This window comes from Hyperolius riggenbachi, chromosome 3 (genome assembly GCF_040937935.1).
Source record: "Hyperolius riggenbachi isolate aHypRig1 chromosome 3, aHypRig1.pri, whole genome shotgun sequence".
In the NCBI taxonomy this organism is placed as follows: domain Eukaryota; kingdom Metazoa; phylum Chordata; class Amphibia; order Anura; family Hyperoliidae; genus Hyperolius; species Hyperolius riggenbachi.
The window spans coordinates 437,994,859-438,016,118 of NC_090648.1; the positions used below are offsets into that span (position 1 = coordinate 437,994,859).

The window sequence follows — 21,260 nt, forward strand, 5'->3', positions numbered from 1 at the left end:
ATACATGAAAATACATACTGCACAAATAAGACATACATTTCTCCCACAGTAAAATTACTTTTTTCCTATGTTGTTACTTACAGTAGGTAGTAAAAAACTGGCTGGTTTTGGACTAGTCCATCTTCTCATGGGGGATACTCTATGGACAGTTTCTCAGATTTTAATTCCTCTGCTTTCCATGCCCTAAGGCAAATAATGGAAGTGTTTGGCTTTTAAGCTCCACTTGGCTCTTATTGTTGACTTGATGAAGTGGGCAAATTGACCCATGAAACGAGTTTTTCAGTTGAGCTTTTTTTTGTGAACTTAAAGAAAACCAGAGATATCAATGTAAAAAATATTTGATACTTACCCGGGGCTTCCTCCAGCCCCATAAGCACCAGTGCGTCCCAGGCTTTCCTCCAGAGTGCCTCCGTTCAGCCGCAATCACTCCCGGTAAACTGGCTCAGTCGTGCCAGTCGGCTCTTCACATGCGCGGCGGGGTGGACAGTGTGGGATCATCGGTGCTCATAGGGCTGGAGGAAGCCCCGGGTAAGTATAAAATCTTTTTACATTGACGTCTCTTGTACACTTTAAAAGGTCTGCTTCTACTGGCTGTTTCTTTTCAGCTGATTCATTTTAAATCTTTGCTAGGTATCTCCATTGATGACTGCAGAAGAACTAACCAATCAGGTTCTAGATATGAGAAATATTCCTGCAAGCATGGATATCTGGTTGACCTTTGAAGTCTTTGAAAATGGTGAACTGGGTAAGGACATGGTTCCGATTAGATTGTGATTTTTGGTATATCTGCTTCTTTGTTTGTTTGCGGTCATTGTCTTATTGTCTGGCCCATTCTCTTGAGCTTCAGATCATGGTTAATTAACTTGACATTTTCTTGCAAAGTTTGCAAGAGCAATGCAGATATCATAACTTCAGCTATAATCGCAAGTAGTCCTGGTCTAGACTGTCAAAGGGACCCAAAACCATGATACTACCTCCACCATGTCTCAGAGGTGGGATAATGTGATCATTTCAAAATGCAATGATATTACCACCACCACGTCTCACTCTCATAGGTGGATAGGATGCTTATTCCAAAATGTTTGACTTTCTTCAAGCATACAATTTTTTTAAATCCAAAAAGTGAGGCAAATGTCATAATGTCACAGTTGACACTAGAAGATTGGAGTATGGTGGTTATTTGAAGTTAGTGTTTGCGTGGATGCAAGAATAGTGTCTGTCTTAAGATGCCTTAATTGATTTTCCCTGTCAAATTCACTCACTGTGATCAAATTTTGCCAGAGATGTCCCAACTTAACCGCCTGGTCGTGATCTTGATTGATTTCCTGCCAAAGCTGATTAAAATCATCAGTTGGTCCAGTTGAAAGATCTATCTTTAAAGGGGGCGGGGCAGGGGCACAGCGGTAGATTATGAATTTCCATAGGGGAAAAACTGGCCAATACTGACAGGCCTATCTGGTCTCCCCCCAATTAAGTGCTTTCCCAGGGCCCTTGAAAAGTACCCACAGCAGTTCAGCTTTCCAGCCACCACACTTCCTCTGTCTATGTCCTTTCATATTCATCCCCGAACACTGGCACCTGTTCTCTGTGTCCCAGTGGCATGTTGTGTCAGTGCACAGAGAACAGTTGCCAAAGTTTGGAGATGGACGAAGGACACAAGAGGGAGCCCAACAGCCGGAGTGTGCTCTATTGGGAGGGGCCCTGAGGGAACACTGTTAATTGCAGGGGGGGGGGGGGGCTTCAGCCAGCCCTGCAGTTCCATTGATTTTTTTTTTATAGATTTCAAACTTAACTCTAGTTTGCAGAGTATGGCAGTAATATATCCCTCTTTGATCGAGGCGGATCTATCTTTTGGGCTCTTCAGGTGGCCATCTGCCAGTGTATGGGGGCACCTTTAGTAATACCCAATGCTGACAGACAAAGGCAGATAAGGACATGGGATTCCTCAAACTAAGTTGTGATTGAAGGAAATCTAAAGCCTAAATAAAAAATCAGTTTAACTTACCTGGGGCTTCTTGCAGCCCCCTGAAGTTATCCTGTGCCCGCTCCATAGTTCCGAGACCCTCCGCCCGGTCATGCGCCTCCTCACCGCACTCCTGCTGCCAGGAGCATTCTGCATGTGTGCAGTACATGAAAATCACTACTGAGCATGCACAGGGTGCTCCTGACAAAGGTAGTGCAATCAGGGTGCACTCGGCGCCGCGCATGTGCAGTGGCCTCCGACTGGCTGAGACTGGCCAGCTTTGAGGGGGTCGTCGCTGCTCGATGAAGGGACTTAGAGGGACTGCGTGGGCAATGGATGTCTCCAGGGGCCTGCCAGAAGTCAAACTGAGTTAAACTGATTTTTTTTTTATTTTCGCTTTAGTAACCCTTTAATACTGTTTCATACTTATTCAACTCTTCTTTTGCCTAGAGAGGCCATTGCATCCCAAGGAGAGAGTCTTGGAGCAAGCTCTGCAGTGGTGTAAGCTGGCAGAGCCAAGTTCAGCCTATCTGCTGGTGAAGAAGATTTCCTTTGGTGAAGGCAGCTGTCTTTTCACAGGTAAACTGTTATCTATCTATTACTTGAAAGTACAATACATAGAATTAATACACTATTCATTGCTGCCTTTACCACTAAGTACTCTTGCATGCATTCATTCTTAATGGCTACCAGAAGTAAGAGGGATATGGAGGCCGTCATATTTATTTCCTCTTAAACAATACCTGTTGCCTGGCTGTCCTGCTGATCCTCCGCCTCAAATACTTTTAGAACCTGAACAAGCATGCAGAGCAGATGTTTCTGACTTAAGTCTGACTAGATTAGCCACATGCTTGTTTCAGGTGTGTGATCAAGACCTTACTTTATCCAAAGAGATCAGCAGGACTGCCAGGCAATTGGTATTGTGTCATAGGAAATACAGTAAATATGGTGGCCTCCATATCTCTCTCACTTCCGGTGTCCTTTAAAGCAAACCTGAACTGAAACTGAATAGTCAAAATAAACCAACTGCTGCACATGACATAGTACATAATCATGTCTTACCGTCTCTGACTGTCCTCAGAGGAGCTCACAATCTCATCCCTATCATAGTCTAAAATCCTATCATATTATTATTATTATTGCTAGTTATTTAGCCCGCCCGTTAGATAACGGGCGCTGCCGCGCTAGGGCTGTGACACCAGGGTACACGGCTGTGTTCCATGGCGCACGCGCCTGGCCACGCTGCCCGCCATGCTCACGCTGCCCGCCACGTTCACCAACTGGCCCCCTCCGCCTTTTGTCCCAACGACTACACATGTGTAGTAGCCCAAACACATGGACACAGGGACAGGAGGATGACGCAGGGACACATGAGGATTATTATATAGGATTATGTATTTATTTAGCATTGACATCTTCTGCAGCACTTTATAGAGTACATAGTCATGTCACTGACTGTCCTTAGTTTGAAAAAGACAGAAGAAGCACCCATGTATCAAAGATCGAGCTTGCCCAAATCGTTAGTCGCCATGCCACCAGAGCTAAAGTTATCAAACGCAGTAGGATAGGCACCGCTGTATTGTAATAAGCTTTTTTAAAAGTGTTTATTACAATAAAACGTTGCCTGTCCTACTACTTTTGACTGATTGACTGTCTTTAGAGGAGCTCACAATTTAATCACCTCAACACCTGGGCAATCTACTTCTATTGTTCTGTCATTTTATCCTATAGAAATTACAGTTAAAGTGTACCTGAGACATTGTACACAGCAGCATTTATACTTACCTGGAGGGCTCCCTCTCAGTCCTCCAGGGGCAGATCCGTTGGTCAACAATCTCCCCCGGTAATAGGCTCCAGTCACGTCAATCAGGCCCCACTGCGCATGCGTGCCCTGGCCATGCGCGTGTTCCCAGTCGGCCTGCAGACCACCAGAGCCACCTGGGAGGACGGCAAGGGAGCCCACAGAGTACATGGGGCTTGAGCAAGCCCCAGGTAGGTATAAATGCTGCTGTGTACAATGTTGCAGGTTCTCTTTAAATAAGTGGTTACCCTATATTAACAGTAATGAAGTATGTCTGTGTGGTGGTGGTTTGAAGAAGTGGGGGTGACTCAGGATTCTTTGCCTGGGGTGCCAAATGGGTCAAAAACGGCCCTGGCTTTGGCTAAGGACCACACCGGTCCAAAACGTGTAAACTTTCTGTGATTTCTGGTAATTTTATTGGATATGTTCAAAATTAAGGTTTCAAACTTTGGACATTTCCTCCTTTCACTTTAATTAATACTGTTATAGCTTATGTAATGATCTGATCGCTTGTTTGCTTTATTTATTTATTTATTTATTTTAACTTAAAACTATTTTTGAAAGTGTATTAATTGTTTTGTTCAATAATGTACACGCTTTAATGCCACTGTAATATGCTTGTGCCCATTAGGTGCCAAAAGAGAGACCCCAAAATGTGGTTTATTGAAATGTAGGGAAGAGACGCCAAAACTGCTGGCCAGTAAATTTCAGGAACGATATTTCGTTATTAAAGATCGAAAACTTCTGCTGCTAAAAGAGAAAAAGGTATGACATCTAAAACCAACCTTTATTCCTCTTTTTATTTCTATTTAAATTACGATGTGTAGTAGTCATGTCACTGTTTCACAAAACTGCTCCTAATGTAATGTTCATAATATAGCCGTAGTCTAGGAAACCTATGCAAAAACAGTACACACTCCATGCAGATAGTGTCTTGGTTGGGAATCGAACATAGTCTTATAGTGCCGGCCTTTTTCTCTCGTCCATCTCTTAAAGGTGGCCACTAATAGTCCAATTTCTAGCGCAAAATCATTTAAGCGATCAGAAATTCTGATCGAATTGGTTGTAAATAATCTCTGCTCATGGGCACAATTGATTATGAACAATTATACAAATAGTCCGATTGGATTCTCGTCAAACAAAAAATTGGATTTTGTTGTTGTTTGTGATAGGTAGGAAGCAAAGATTGCTTTGTTGATGTTGTAGTGAACGATTTTATTTCCACTCAGAATTATCTGATCACTTGAATAATTTTTCGTTAGAAATTAGAGTGTTAGTGGCCACTAACGATACAATTTGCTGAATGATCGTTTATGAATGATCGGAAATGATCATTTGGGAACCACTAACGGATTAAAACCTCCTAATCAATCCAATCAGATTGACGAGATTGATCCGAAAATTGGATCCTTTTCATGAATCTGATCAGATTGGTTAGGAGATTTTTGTAGGTTAATGGTTCCAAATGATCATTTCCGATCGCTCTTAAACAATCGCTCCGCAAACTGTATCGTAAGTGGCCACCTTTTTCCACTGAAAAACAAGATCTCAAACACACAGCGACACAATTTTTGTAATGTACACCGAGCAGTTTCCTATAGATTTTGGTGCGACTTTCATGTAGTCGTTTGGTTGTGCGCTTTGGTTGCATGCCTCTTTCCAACGATTTTACACCCAAAAAAAATATTAAGAAGGGAAATTGCAGTATCGCATCTCAAAATATTTGGTATGCAAATTGTCTTGTGCTCTCAGTGACTTTTAGGCAAATACAGGGAACACCCAGCATTGTGCTACATTTGTGTTTTGGAAAAAATCAAATTGGGTTGGTGGAAAAGAGGCAATATGATTGCAATAATAATGGTGGTACCCTTGCAATTGGCAAAGCACAGGTGTATGGCGTGCGATCCGGTTTTCGGACCAAAATACGGTCAGTGGAAAAAGACCCTTAGGGCTCTTTTACACTGCAAAACGGCAAATACTCGCAAACCCAATCTGATTTCAATGCATTTTTACAGTGTGATTTTGCAGCGATTGCTAGATCACAATAAGAAAATGCTGCAGAACTTTTGTGGATAGTCAAAATTGCATTAAATCTAGTTCCTGTGATTTTCATTTTTTGGTTGATGTCCCTGCGTTTTGCTGTTTGCCTGTGATAGGAAAAGGCAGCAAAATCGCATGTAGTGTAGAACAGCCCTTAGGCCTGGAACCCACTAGCAGTACGTTAGTAAGCCATTTCTAAGCACTTGTGATTGGAAAGGCTCTTGCTAATATAATGCTATGGGTGTAATGCCACTTTAGGGGTGTGATTTTATAACAATCCCCCATAGCATTGCATTAGATTACAGATTACATTTTAAAAATCACTAGCGCTTTAAAAAGGCAGCCTTTATGCAGCTTCTGCTTTATGTTTTAATTTGCTGTGCTTGATAAAGAATCTGGTGCAATGCCACTGGTGCTATCCACAGACAACTGTTCCGGAGTGTTGGTTGGTTCCTATATAACACAAACATATACATTATTTAATACAGATGTTGCTGTAAACAACAAACTGATCTGACAAATGGATCAGTAAAATTGCCAATCCAAGTACTTTACCACTTTACCAGAGTATTGGTGTACTTATATATGTTCTTCCACCTAGGACTCATTTACTAAGGAACTCCTGGGCTGTTGGTCAGTGAAGAACACAAGTGATCCTGTAAACCAGGCATGGACTTAATAAAATTGTCTAAAACTGAAGTTAAAGCACACCTGACGTGAGAGGGATATACGTAGAGGCTGAGCTATTTATTTCCTTTTAAACAATGCAGATTGCCTGACTGTCCTGGTGAGTCTCCATCTCCAATTCTCTTAGCCATAGACCCTGAACAAGCACACAGATCAGGTGCTCTGACTGAGATCTGACTGGATTAGCTGCATGCTTGTTTCAGGTGTGTGATTTAGTCACTACTGCAGCGAAAGAGATCAGCAGGGCTGAGGGGCAACTGGTATTGTTTAAAGGGAAGGTCCAAGCAAAATAAAAAAATGAGTTTCACTTACCTGGGGCTTCTACCAGCCCCATGCAGCCATCCTGTGCCCTCGTAGTCACTCACTGCTGCTCCAGTCCCCCGCTGGCAGCATACCGACCTGGGAGGTCGGCGGGTCGCATTGCGTACATTTTTACGCATTCCCGCTAGTGTAGCAACATTAACACATACATTTTTACGCGTTAGTGGTTCAATGCATAAATTTGTACGCATTGAACCACTAAGTCGTAAAAATGTATGTGTTAATGTTCCTGCACTAACGGGAATGCGTAAAAATGTACGCAATGCGACCCGCCGCCCTCCCATGTCGGCAAGCTGCCAGCGAGGGACTGGAGCAGCAGTGAGTGACTACGAGGGCACAGGATGGCTGCATGGGGCTGGTAGAAACCCCAGGTAAGTGAAACTCATTTTTTTTTATTTTGCTTGGACCTTCCCTTTAAGGGCCTATTTACACTAATGCTGAATTTGGCATGGATCTTCAGCATCTTCTTGCAGACGAGGGAGGGAAACGCCGCCTATCCTAACATGCCCTTACATCCAGATCGCACTGAGGTGTAAAACTGGACGGCATGCTGCAGATTGCTATAGCCTATAGCCATGCATGGCACAGCTGAGTGATTCAGAGCGACGGCCAAAACAGAAAAAGCTGTGGCTCCTAGTGGAAATCAGCACTAAAAGGAAATCAATATGGCAGCTTCTATCAGGATTGCCACCTCATCCCTTTAAATACCAGCACATATGAATTATACATGCCTTGTGGCTAGTTAGATGCAGTATAGGCACTGATTATGTGTGAGTAGCCCCAGAACCTGTATAACTTAGATGTGCCGGTATTTAAAGGGATGAGGTGGCACCCCTGTCCTCCATATCCCTCTCGCTTTAGGTGTACTTTTAGAAATTGGCACCTGTGTGATAGCAGTTATATTTATGCACCTGAATTCATGCAGGATTATGTAAATGTATGCAGCTTGAAAATGGACTATCAATTTAAACCTGAGTGTGACTTGATTGGTCCATTTTCCAGCTGCATAAACTTGCATACAGATGTGCATAATTGTACAGACACCCGCATGAACTCAGAAATATTTGCATCTCATTGATCATCTCTGCTGAACCATACTAACACTCCTTTGCTGCATGTATCAGTAAACTGCTAAAGGTAGACTTGCATATCCCTTAATAGGATTCTTGTGTTAACTTACTTCAGAAAAAAATACACTTTAATGTGTGTATTGATTTTTCAATCATACTCAACATGAAAAAAACAAGCCGGAGAATTAAAGGACACCCGAGGTGAAAATAAACTAATGAAATAAACAATTGTATCTATCCTCCTTCTCCTAAAAGTGACATTTTAAGATATTCCACAGTTTTATTTTATATTGAAATCTACTTTTTAAGTTTTTACTGTTTTATTGTTTTTGCTCAGTGACACAGTCATTGAAGTATGCCAGAGCTAAAATCTATGAACTATTGACCCCTTTTATCTTTTTCCTGCTCTAAGAAGCAATTTTCTGCTACGAAAGTGTTTTATAGTTGTAATTTCTTATCAGTGAGGGTCACACTGTAGTCTGACTCAGTCCTGACCCAGACAGGAACTGCCGCTTACATACCTGATATTCAACTCTTTCAGGCAGAGAAATAAAAAAAGGAACACAGCCTAGTTATTTGTGTGCTTGGCACTGTACATACACGTCTATCTCATCATGTCACATGTCACCTCGGGTATCCTTTGAAGCAAACCTGTGACTGTGACTTAAGCAAAAAAAGTCAGATACTTACCCTAGTAGAGGGAAGCCTCTGGATCCTGTAGAGCAGAGTTCCCCAACACTGTCCTCAAGGCCCACCAACAGTACATGTTTTGCAGAAACCCACAAACATACACAGGTGACGTAATTAGTGTCTCACCATGGCTGATTACCAACCTCTGTGGATTTCCACAAAATATGTAATGTTGGTGGGCCTTGAGGACAGGGTTGGGAAACACTGCTCTAGAACAGTGTTTTTCAACATTTTATTGGTATGTACCCCTTTGTACAACCCTGTACTCACCAAGTATCCCCTAGTATAGTAAACATTATCACATGTACTCCTTGACAAATATATATTTAATCGTAGCACTTGATAATTGGTTCTAGACAATTTCCAACCATTTACTATTGTTTTTAATTAGCTAAAACACTAAATATTATTATTATTATTTATTGTATTTATAAAGCACCAACATATTACGCAGCGCAGGACATTAATTTAGGTTACAGACAATATTTAGGGGTGACAAACAGCAATATGACAATACAGGAATACAAGAAAACCAGATCATGCAGCACAGTATGAGTACAAGGTAATGCTTAGTCAGTCACTGGAGGGAAGCATGGAGATTAGGCAAGTTAGGTTCACTCAAATGCATAGCATCGGTGCACAGTAATGGAGGTGCATGATCAGGTAGGACACAAAAGGAGGAGGACCCTGCCCAAAGGCTTACAATCTACAGGGAGAGGTAGGGACACGAGAGGTAGGGGACCAGAGTTCAGCTGTGGGTTTAGAGCAATTTTGAGGGGTGGTAGGCCAGAGTGCAAAGGTGAGTTTTGAGGGCCTTCTTGAAGGTGTTGAAGGAGGGGGCTGCCCTAATGGGTGGTAGGGAGTTCCATAGTGTTGGAGCGGCTCTTGAGAAGTCTTGGATGTGTGCATGGGACTGGGTGATGTGGGGGACGGTCAGGCGAAGTTCATTGGAGGAGCGGAGTGAGCGGCTTGGTGTGTATCTCTGAGTAAGATCAGAAATGTAGGTTGGACAGGTTTTGTGGACGGATTTGTAGGTCAGACACAATATCTTGAATCTGATTCTGGACTGGATAGGAAGCCAGTGGAGGGATTTACAGAGGGGAGCCGCCCTGGTGGAGCGATGGGAGGAGTGGATCATTCTGGCTGCCGCATTCATGATGGACTGCAGTGGGGCTATTTGGGTCATAGGGAGACCAGACAGAAGGGCATTGCAGTAGTCGAGGCGGGAAATTATGAGGGCATGGATGAGGAGTTTGGTGGTGGCAGAGGTCATGAAAGGGCGAATCTTACAGATGTTACGAAGGTAAAAGTTGCAGGACTTTGTGAGGTTTTGGATGTGGGGAGTGAAGGAGAGTGCGGAGTCCAGGGTGACGCCCAGACAGCGGGCTTGAGAGGTAGGCGAATGGTAGTGCGGTTAACAGTGACCTGCACATCTGGGAGGTCCAGGGATGACCGGGGTGAGAAGATCATAAATTCTGTTTTGTCTAGATTTAGTTTCAGGAACCTAGCGGACATCCAGGAGGAGATGGCAAATAGGCAGGAGGAGACCTTGTCCATGGTAGTGGTGAATATGTCAGGGGTGTGGAGGTAGATTTGGGTGTCATCTGCATACAGATGATAGTTAAAACCCATGGAGGAGATAACCTTGCCAATGGAGGATGTGTATAGGGAGAACAGTAGGGGGCCAAGGACCGAGCCTTGGGGGACTCCCACTGAGAGGTGGTTGGGGGTGGACGAGGACTCATTGAAGGCGGTCGTGAAGGAGCGGTTGGAGAGGTAGGATGAAAGCCAGGTCAGGGCGAGATCGTGAATGCCCATGGATTGGAGAGACTGTAGCAGTAGGGGATGATCTACTGTATCAAAAGCTGCTGAAAGGTCAAGGAGGAGTAGGATGGAGTATTTACCTTCAGCTTTAGCTAAGGCAAGGTCATTGACCACTTTGGTGAGAGCCGTTTCGGTTGAGTGGGCAGGCCGAAATACCACTAATTTGGTATTGTTTTTAAATAAGATTTATAATTTTCTAAAACTCTAAATTCGGTATTCTTGGTTAAGTATATCAAGCCCGAGTACCCCCTGGAACCATCAGAAGTACCCCCTGGAGTACACGTATCACACGTTAAGAACATAGGTTCTATCTGATGGCCTATCTGGTAGACATCTCTTAAAGCAGTAGGGTCAGCCATACTATGCCAGGGAAAAAAAACACATATATAGGTAGATAAATACTTGATCTACTTACATAACACATGTATTGTACTGTCCACGTTTTGATCTCAGTGAATGTTATTCAGTAAATTAAGATAATTCTGTTCCTGGTGGGGGCCATGTCTTTTGCCCACAGTTAAGGCTAACTCGTGATGTCATTTCTGCCCTTTACTTTTTTTCTTGTCTCCTCCAATCGCTGAGTCACCTCAGCCTTGCTTGTAAACACAAGTAAGTAGGGGATCAGGTTTCAGATAAGCAGCAGACAGGGAAATAAAGGGAAGAGGAGGAATATATTACAGATAAAAAGAACCCCCAGGATGCAATTCTTTGGCACCGACTACTAAAGAGCCAGTGCTCCTTAAGTATGTGATACCTCCAAATCATAACAGCAGAAAAAGTTTTTAAAGTTTTGAATGCAGGATTAGTATCTTTATCACTTAATACACTCAGACCATTTGCTGTTGAAATTTGATTTTTATGGTGACAATACCACTTTAAGGTAGCCATACATTTATTGATGATGGGCGGATTCTACCAATAGTAACGCCACTTAGTTTGTGACTGTTCAATAAGTGTTATATCTTAATAAAAATTTGGCCCGTGACTATGTTTAAGATTTTGGCCCCTTACGAGATTGAGTTTGACACCCCTGCTGTAGAGGCTTCCAATGTCCTTCTTGAGACCGCTGCTCGGGGTCCTCTTAAAGTTTGCGGCTGAGCTCCCATCCATGACATCCGCAATAGCATGGAGCCATCTGTGCATGGCTTATTCCACTATGTACGAGCGGCTCCGTGCTACCGCGCAGGCGTGAGCTGTCTTGCACCTGTGCAGCGTAGCTGCATTGGTACACAGACAAGAGCGCGGTCACACGATCTTATTTGACAAGCCCTTATTAGATGGGTTCAGAGGGCCCGAGCGCTGGATCGGTGAGCTTAAGGGGGCGGGGGAAGCCTCTGAAGTAAGTATCTAATTTGGGCACTTTTTTCCCTACAGGTACACTTTTAAGAAAATATTTTCCGGCAGCGCTGCAGCCTCTTTTGTATCGGATGTTGCCGTCTCTTTCAGCTTTATTTCAGAAAAGCATTCAGAAGTGTTAAAAACTCAACAGAAATAGAACATAGTTAAACCATTATAAGACTGATGATAAAGACTTAATGCAAAGATTACTTTTTTTCATCCAAACTATGCTATAAGGCAAAGATGCTGGTGCCATTTCAGGGGTCACGCACAAGCATGAAAGTGACCTATAGGGCAAGATCCTGCTGGACTCTAGCGGTAACTATACATCACACGATTTTGGAGGCCAAGAGACTGATCTCTCTCTCAGATCGAATCTGATTGTAGAGAGATCTGTCAGGCGCCATAGACAGCAGGCTGATTAACAGTCGATTTCAGCATTAAATCTTTGGTGGAATTGGCCTAGTGACGTTGCCTCACCACCCCCAGCAGTATCCCCCCAAATGTAGGTGTATTGGGCATGCTCTTGGCGGCACCAATTTTCATCATTTCATCATAATTATCGAACAGATGGTCAATTGGCTGCCAAATCTACTGATTTGTGGCCACCTTAAAACCCTTAAGAGGATAGATTTTCTAGACTTCCACAGATAAAGGGAAGGTTGTATGTGGGAGTGAGGAAGGATTTGGAGGAGTTCTACCTGATCCAACCATGCGTTTCATAAATGACTTGCCTCATCTACCCTTGTGTACTAAATTTGATTTTTTTTTCATGCAGAGTTCCAAGCCAGAGAGGGAGTGGGCTCTTGAATCTGCCAAGGTTTACATGGGCATTAGAAAGAAAGTGAAACCTCCAACTACGTACGTTGTGTTATTTATTTATTTGTATTTTTTTGTGGTTTGGTTAAAAGGCCTCTTTTACATTATATGCTGGAAAACTGATGCGTTTTGACTTTCTCTAGCAATGCATTGTAAACACTAGTGCTGTAATAACAGCGCAGGAGATTTGGATGCAACCGGTGCCACCATAGCCTTGCTCATCAGTTGTACAACCAGTTATAACTGACAGATAGATAGATATAGTGTAAGAGGACCCTAATTTTTTTTAAGTATAGTAAATTTAAGAGCCACAAAGTAGGAAAGAACCAGAACGCCACCTGGATTGCAAACTTTACTTTATATCACAGTTACATCAAGCACAACATTTTAAGTTGTCAAGACCTTCATCAAATACACTTGGTAATGGTCCTGACAACAAAACCCCATGCTTGCTGTTATTGTGATATACAGTAAAGCAAAGTTTGCAACTCCTCCACATGAAGTCTTGGTTCTTTCTTCCATTGTGCCTCTTACATTGTGCAGTGGAAATCTGGACCTTACTGGTTTGACTTCCTGGGACATATAGGGCCATATCCTTTTAACTTCTCCAGAGTTTTCCCCAAGGAGGTAATTTTTCATCTTATCTAAAAAGTATTTTTTTCAGTACGTAGTAAAAAGGTCATAAACTCAGCTTGCTCTCGATGCAGAAAAAGCATTCGATAGGGTATCTACAGAATTTTTATTTGCAACATTTGATACATTTGGATTAGGTGAAAATGTTATCGGTAGGATCAAACAATTGTAACAATTGTATATAAACCAGACCGCGTGTATAAATGTGAATGGTTTTCATTGAGACTCGTTTAGATTGACAAACAGGATTAGACAGGGCTGTCCTCTTTCCCCTAGTCTATTCAATCTGGTACTAGAAACCTTTATACAGACCATACAGGAGGAAGAGGATATCAAAGGTTTAAAAATGGGCAAGGAAGAGCTTAAAATATGTGCTTACGCGGACAATGTAATTTTGACACTAACAAACCCAGGAACATCAAAAGAAAAAACGCTAAATTTAGCCAAAATTTTTGGTGAATGCTCAAACTATAAAATAAATATAGCCAAAACAATGGCTCTTAACTTAGGCTGCAGCAGTGATACCAAAAAGAAAGTGATTGGAAAGCATAAAATACAATGGCACAACGATCATATTAAATATTTGGGGGTAAACAGATGTAGTAACACACAGCGCCTTTTTGAGAGTAATCTTGGTAGTAAATTAAATTCCTGCATTAGTATGCTATAACAGTGGGAACAACAGTGTTTTAACACCTGAGGAAGGGCTACGCCCTAAACATGTTGTGTCTGTGCCTCTGTATGCTCAATACAGTTATTTGCTGAGCCATCTGTGTGCCGTCTCCATTCCTTTGAACAGTACAGTGTTTTAACACCTTTGGGGGAATACATGTAATAAAAATAAATTTACTATCAAGACTGCTCTTCAAAATACAAAATATCCCAGTAGAAATACCGCAAAATTGGTTTCTCGCCCTACATAAAATATTCTCAAAATATATTTGGAGAAATAAAACAGCAAGAATAAGATATAAAAAATCACTAGGGATACAAAACAGAGGGGAATGGCGGCGCCTGACCTCTCAAGATATTACCAAGCTATTTTGTTAGGAAGAATGTTAGAGTGGAGGCAAGGATCCTTTTATAAGATATGGGTTACGATGGAAAATGAAAGTGTGGACATGCATGGGGCACTGTCCTGGGATAAAAAAAAAGAATCCGAAATGCTCTGAGAAGTTCAGATCACCCATTCATTATTCCCACTTTAAAAGCAATTGTAAACTACATTAAAAAATCAGGGTATAGGTATGCCGCCGTTAATGTTAATTCTAAATAACTCAGAATTCACACCTGCAAAAGAATGAGGCTGGTTACAAAGGAATAATCTGGATGAGGATAAAAGACTAATTGATTTAATAAATGCGAAAGCCCCTAGGACTAATTTTGGGGGACTACAAATACAAAGTTATCTTGCGGGATTGAGAAAAAAGGACGGACCAATAAGATACAAACTAAATAAATTAGAGGAAAAATTCAAAGTCAAGGCTGTTCCCGAGAACTCGCTGTCCTGGCTGTACGACCATCTGGGGTTAATAAGGAATGAACAGACTAAAAGCTTATACAGAGAAAATGGGAAAATGAATTTGGTGAGAAATTAGATGACCAGGTATGGGATAATCTTATACCAAACATCTGGGTACCAAGAAACACAAGTATCCAGCTACTACAATTCAAGATAGTCTCCAGATGGTATCTCACCCCTGAAAAACTGCATCAGATGAATTTAAAAGACAACAAGCAGTGTTGGACATGTGGAGCAGAGGTGGGGAATTTATTACATATGTTATGGCACTGACCAACAATACAATTTTTATGGAAAGAAATTGAGCTATTCATACAAAAATACATTACCCTGGTTGGTGGTATAGATGCCACGGTAGCGGTTTTTGGACCCAGCCAAATAGAAGAAAGCTAAGTCATGGTACTTTTGCTCCACATCCTCTTATTAGTGGCAAAAGTGATTATAGTGAGAGAATGGAAAACCCCAAATAAACCCCCTATAAAAGAAGTCAACATATTTACTGCAGATGGAGAAGGGAAAGGAGGTAATAACATAGAGTGGTTTAAATAATGATTTCTAGTTAGCTAGAGCGATATGGGAAGAAGCAAAAGAAAAATTTGAGGGAAAATAAGAAGACCACAAAGAAGGGGTGTCTTTACTTGGTTAGGACAAAGGAAAGTGGGTATGTATGAGCAGTTATGGACGGGATGTAAGGCTGGAACGAGGTGGGGTGACAACTGGGAGAGGGAGGAGGAGGGGATGCAAGGGAATGAATGGGGAGCGATTAAGGTATGGTAGGATTAATGAACTAGGAGTACACAATTCTTTGTAATATCTATATTCTGGTTTGTTGAGACTAAGCTTGATGATGTACAGTACTCGTCTTTTTGATTTTTTTTCCTCTTTGTAAGCAAATAAAAAGAAAGCAAGAAAAAAAAAGTAGAAAAAAAATAAATAAGAAAAGAGAGAAAAAAACTATTATCAAACGATGAGGGAAAATGAACCCAACATAAAATGGCTTCAATGAAGCATGTTTGACCTAGTTGGGTACAGTACAAAATGTACGCTGAGTTTGAAATAAATAAATAAACTCATTTTGAGTAATTTCTTGCTTGGTGGGAGCTTTAACAGTATTTTATCGATAAGATGACTTGTTGACTTGTATGTAATTTTAATGACAAACCAATAAAGAGCTAATATGTTATTTTTGTGGTGCCAGCCTCTTTTGCACATTGAATTGATGAGATATGAAAATATCTACGTGGAGAAAACTCAGAAGAAAAGTTACCAGGATATGGCCCATAACCCCTTATTGTGTGTACTAAATGCAATGTATATTAGAGAGAACGTGCATTTTGTTTATACTGCTATGAGTTTGGTTCGAGCAGTAGCCATTTTTATAATATCACCTATTTTATATTACCGATATTATACTATTTTAAACATAAAGCTTGTCTCAGACTTGTCTCCTAATCCCTCCTCTACAAATGAAAATATAGAGATAACACTGCCCTAAATCATTAGGGTTAAAGCCATGGACCTGTAGTTAGCCACAACACAAGAGAAAGCATCCATCTAGGCATTCAATCATATCAATCAAATTCGCCACAACATGATAAAGTAATCAATATCAAATTTTATTTAGGACTTATCCCTTAATTCATAAAATCAATTAAAACAATGCAGCACACAGACTGACAGAAGGATATCACAAATAACAAACTTAAAGGGAACCAGAGATGAATGTTTCACACAAAATAAACATATCAGTTGATAGCTTGTAAAGAATAAATGCTCTACCTGATAATTTTGCCGCTCTGGTGTGCCTTTTTAGTGTTTTTTATCCATTATTGCTCCAGGAAAAATCAAATATGGCCGCCAGCTCATATCCCTTCTCCTTCCGGGTTATATGAGTTGTTCTGGATGTGCTGTCTATGCTATATGAGACTAGGCTGCTATCTAGGCTATATGAGAAAGGCTCATCTGTGTGCTTTCATTTTGGTATGATGTACTGCCTGTAGGAAGTGTCTCTCATAGGAATGAAACTGCAGTGACCAGTATCTATGCACACAGAGCACACAGGGATCATATTACAGCCACAGAGCTTCTCTCTCAGGAGCAGCAGCCCCTCCCAGTCATAACAGCTCTCAGTATGCAAAGCAGGAAATCTAAGCCAGGAGAGGGGAAGGCTTGGGCTTGAAAACACTTCACAGAAGAGTGACTCAGCTATAATGATTCCAGGTCAAACCTCGACTGAATAGTCGGTGGATTCTTATCACAGCTGCTAATAGACTAATTAAGCAGATAACAATGAAACTAAAAGCAGGGTAGGTGTTTACTGTCATGTTCCCACTGATAAATGTAATAAAATACATGAGGGTGCTTCGTCTCTGGTTCTCTTTAACACAGGCTGCACTGTATGTGTGGGTGTGTTGCCACAGCCTATAGTGTGTGAACATAAGTTCCACCTTCCACAATATTGTACATATCCGCCGCTAAAAGCTGTGATAATAAATGATAATTCCTCACCCAGACCTGCAAAGTTGGTAATCCACTGCCAGTCCGCGCCCCTCACGCGTTCCGTGACACCGTCACTTCTCCACAAGGTAAGTGTCAGAGAGTTCCGTCCCAATTTAAGTATCCATCTTGTTTCCCCACCCACCGTCACCTGACTTCCCTCCGGATTCCTAATATGTCAGTCAGCGCCGCATCATAGCGGCGGCTGGATCATGCGCGGCCGCGCACAATGACGTGACCGCTTTCCCATCACCATGGTGAGGATACGGGGTCACGTGTGTCAAACGTCCTATGGGAGTCTAGATTTGCAGGGACGGGCGGAAACATTCTAATAATGCGGCGAATCTATTGAATATATATTACAATTACTAAAACGATATGAATGGCTGGTATGGCCAAGGAAACAACATATATACAGATGTGTGTTACATTGTTTCAATCGATTTTATGAATTAAGGGATAAGTCCTAAATAAAATTTGATATTGATTACTTTATCATGTTGTGGCGAATTTGATTTATATGATTGAATGCCTAGATGGACGCTTTCTCTTGTGTTGTGGCTAATCCCTCCTCTCACACTAATCCTCCTACTCCCACTACACCTAGCACTATCCCCCCTATTACCGCTACATACCTTAGGAAAAAAGCGTGATATAAATGTTCTGTGTCTATATAGTGCTGCACCTAACACTAACCTCGCTGCCGCTACACCTGTCAGTAACTTTCTTTGCACTATACCTAATACTAGCTTTAGTACCGATACGCTTACAGATTGATCGTAACCGTTGCTTGACAAACATTTTAGCCATAGGGCCGCCGCTTTCCAAGCCGTGCCGATTCTACTATAGGCGCCATTAATATTGCAGGCTAAAGTATTGCCGGAAGGCGACGTATACAGGTGCATCAAAATTAATATGACAAGTTTTGTAAAGGTGTCCAGACACTTTTCAATTTCCCCATCGATATCTGGATTGAATCTGCTAAAAATCAGTGCTGCCAATGATGCCCGATCATTTGATTTTTGACCAAAAGTCAATCGAATCGGATGATCATGGCAGACAAGATTTTGTTTGATTGGCGAGGGTTCCGAAGCCCAGCAGTGGCAGAGTTAAATTTGGCCGATGAGAAGTGGTGGCAGCAAAGCTAACTCTTATCTGTCTGCTGGCATGCCTCCCCCCAGTGTCTCTTTCTCCATACCACAGCACTCCTCTCTGTGTCTTCTCTCATGGGGTGCTTGTGTCATGTGACAGACGTTAGAGGCCGAACACTAGAGGCTCAGCAACATACACACTGGACCTCTAGTGTTTGGTCTCTAGCATTTGTCACATGACACAGCTGCCCTGAGAGAGGAGTAAAAAAAAGGGAGGAATGCCGTGTTATGGAAAGAAAACACTGGGGGAGGCCTGCTGAAGGACAGGCGAGAGTTAGCTCCGCTGACAACATTCGGGGAGCACATTAGATGGGGTAGACCTGAGGGCCTGGCAGGTGGCGGCTCAATAGATTTTTAATAACTATCATGCTGAAATCTATTTAAAAAATATGTGTAAATTGTGTGGGGAGCGAATACAGTAGATCCCTCTCTAAACAAATTAGATCAGAGAATGTTCTGATGGTTGATCTGGTTGCCATACATCTATCGATGATGGGCAGATTCTGCCAAGAGACAAATCTCTCTCTAATTGAATCTGATTAGATAAAGATCTGTCGACTGCCCAACCCCCCAGTGCCCAGTGCACTACACATTACCTGTCCCTGGTCGCCACTTGTCCACCCTTGGCGTTGTAATTCGTCCATACACGCGCTCCACGTGGTTGCCGGAGTAACGCCGGTTGGTGTTTAATGTCACACTCGCTCAAGCATTACTCGTCAACCACTACATCTTGCAGCATGTCCAACCAATTTTGGGTGGATGGGGCATGCACTTGGCAGCACCGATTTTCATCTGATTCCAATTATAATAATCGAATCGGATGGTCGATTGGTCACCAATCCGCTGATGTATGGCCACCTTTAGTGTATGGCCACTTTTTCATTTATGAAATTGCCACTGTCAGCAGTCCGGCTTGCCTGCCCTCACTACCATCACCTTTTAACGTAAACGCATGCATGCACTTTCCTGTTAGCAGTCATGTTACAGAGCTGAGAATCGCCCTCTTGCCATACTCCTAGGAGTTTATTTCTGATTGGTGGAAAAGAGTGTCTCTATACTGTGCATATTCATTATGAATTCAGTTTACTTTATTTGTGCTGATTGCAGTTCCTTATTTCTCCACCAGATGGGGCTTCACTATCTACATGGATAAACAGCAGCTGTAAGTATTTAGAACAGTGAAAGGCAGTACTGACCAAATCATGATCATCCCCTGTGCATGACTGGAAAATACATTCCAAACTGACATGTGGAATGGCTGGAACATTTCACAGGCTCTGTGGCTTATTTATCCTTCATACCTGTTTATCGTATAATGTTGTGTGTTTCTTGTGTTTCTGCAGATGCCTGTGCTGTACGACGCAGGCTGAGATGTGGGACTGGATCACGAGCATTCTGAAGGCGCAGGTAACAGCTTCGCACAATAGTACCAGAGTAACAGAAACCAATACCAGACACACATATCCATTTCCCCAAACTCCAGGAATATGTAAAAACTGTACAAAATTCACCTTAACCACTGAAAGCAGAAGTCTAACTCAATCACAGTTTTCCATAGCTAATATGACAAGTGAAAGGTACCTTACTTGTTCCTGATTCTGGTATAGTGGGTGAGCTAATTAGAGGAAAAACAGTGTACCTTGAAACCAAAGACTCTTAGCAGTTAATCTTCTTCCTCTTGTCCTAATGTTAACCATTGCTGGTTACCTAAATATCCCCCTCCCAATTTTAACCCTTCACCAACATCTAACGTAACTTCAACCCCTCCCTTCCTTAAAGCGCTATAAAACCCTGACATAATATTCAATAAAAACATGCTTTCCCACTTTTTATATGACATCCGGTTATCATATTTGCATTTGTGCATAAGTATTATTATTCATTTAGAAATTACAAGTTCCCAAAAGTACAGTTTTCACATTCCTCACTTGATACAAAAACACAAGATAACATAATCTTCACTTTGGATGCGTCCAGATTTCTCTGCACTGAACTTTGCGTTTAACTAATTGAATGCTGTTCTAGTGAAAAAACAATGGTGGTAGTATATAATATGCTGTAAATATTTTTTTTAGAGCAAAGAAGAAATACTGGGTTTCATTCCGCTTTAAAGGAAACCTGAGACGGGGGGAAATAAAAAATTATACATACCTGGGGCTTCCTCCAGCCCCCTTTAGGCTGATCGCTCCCTTACTGTTCTCCTGTGCCACCTGGTTTCTCTATTATTCAGCCCGTAAAGTCCTTCAGTCTGGGGCATGCTGTGCATGCATGGCTTGGCCATGTGTGCGCTACCATCGCCAGGAGCGTTTTGCACCTGCAGAACACTCCAGATGGCGGGAGCACAGTGGGGAGGAGTACGCAGCTCCACTGTGTATATATATATATATATATATATATATATGTACATTTTTTTAAATCCCCGCCTCGGGTACACTTTAACCAACCCTCTCCAAATGTCCTAGCCTTCTAACCCAAGCTAGTAAATCTAACCGGTCCCTGCCTTTTCCCCAAACACTGACCCTCCTAAATAAATTGACTGTAACCTGTAAGATGTCAGGATCCGCACCGTCTAAAAACAGCAATTCATTTAAAGTTCTTAAAATCCATAACAGGCAATAGTAAGTGTGACCTGGCTCACACTTACTATTGCCTGTTATGGATTTTAAGGGCTTTAAATAAATTGCTGTTTTTAGACGGTGCGGATCCTGACATCTTATCTGACAAGGTACCCTTTGCACTCCAGGGTTGATCGCTGCACGTCGAACTCCACTGGTGCAGACACAATTGAAGATTATATGACTGTAATCTGTAAACATTAGTGATACTCACATTCCACTGTCAAGACAAGACAAGACAAGACAAATAACATTTATATCGCGCTTTTCTCCTGGCGGACTCAAAGCGC

The 21,260-nt window shown here is 42.0% G+C and overlaps 1 protein-coding gene across 3 annotated transcripts in view; it reads left to right on the forward strand.

Moving 5' to 3' along the window:
• The window catches only part of ARAP3 (ArfGAP with RhoGAP domain, ankyrin repeat and PH domain 3), a 224,267-nt gene that overhangs the window by 187,579 nt on the left and 15,428 nt on the right, over positions 1 to 21,260 (forward strand). For all 3 annotated transcript variants that reach the window (XM_068277706.1, XM_068277705.1, XM_068277707.1), the window contains exons 26-31: positions 631 to 745; positions 2,414 to 2,542; positions 4,396 to 4,529; positions 12,513 to 12,595; positions 19,482 to 19,517; positions 19,699 to 19,762. In XM_068277706.1, the coding sequence (XP_068133807.1) occupies positions 631 to 745; positions 2,414 to 2,542; positions 4,396 to 4,529; positions 12,513 to 12,595; positions 19,482 to 19,517; positions 19,699 to 19,762 (561 nt within the window). The remainder of the gene's footprint in view (positions 1 to 630; positions 746 to 2,413; positions 2,543 to 4,395; positions 4,530 to 12,512; positions 12,596 to 19,481; positions 19,518 to 19,698; positions 19,763 to 21,260) is intronic.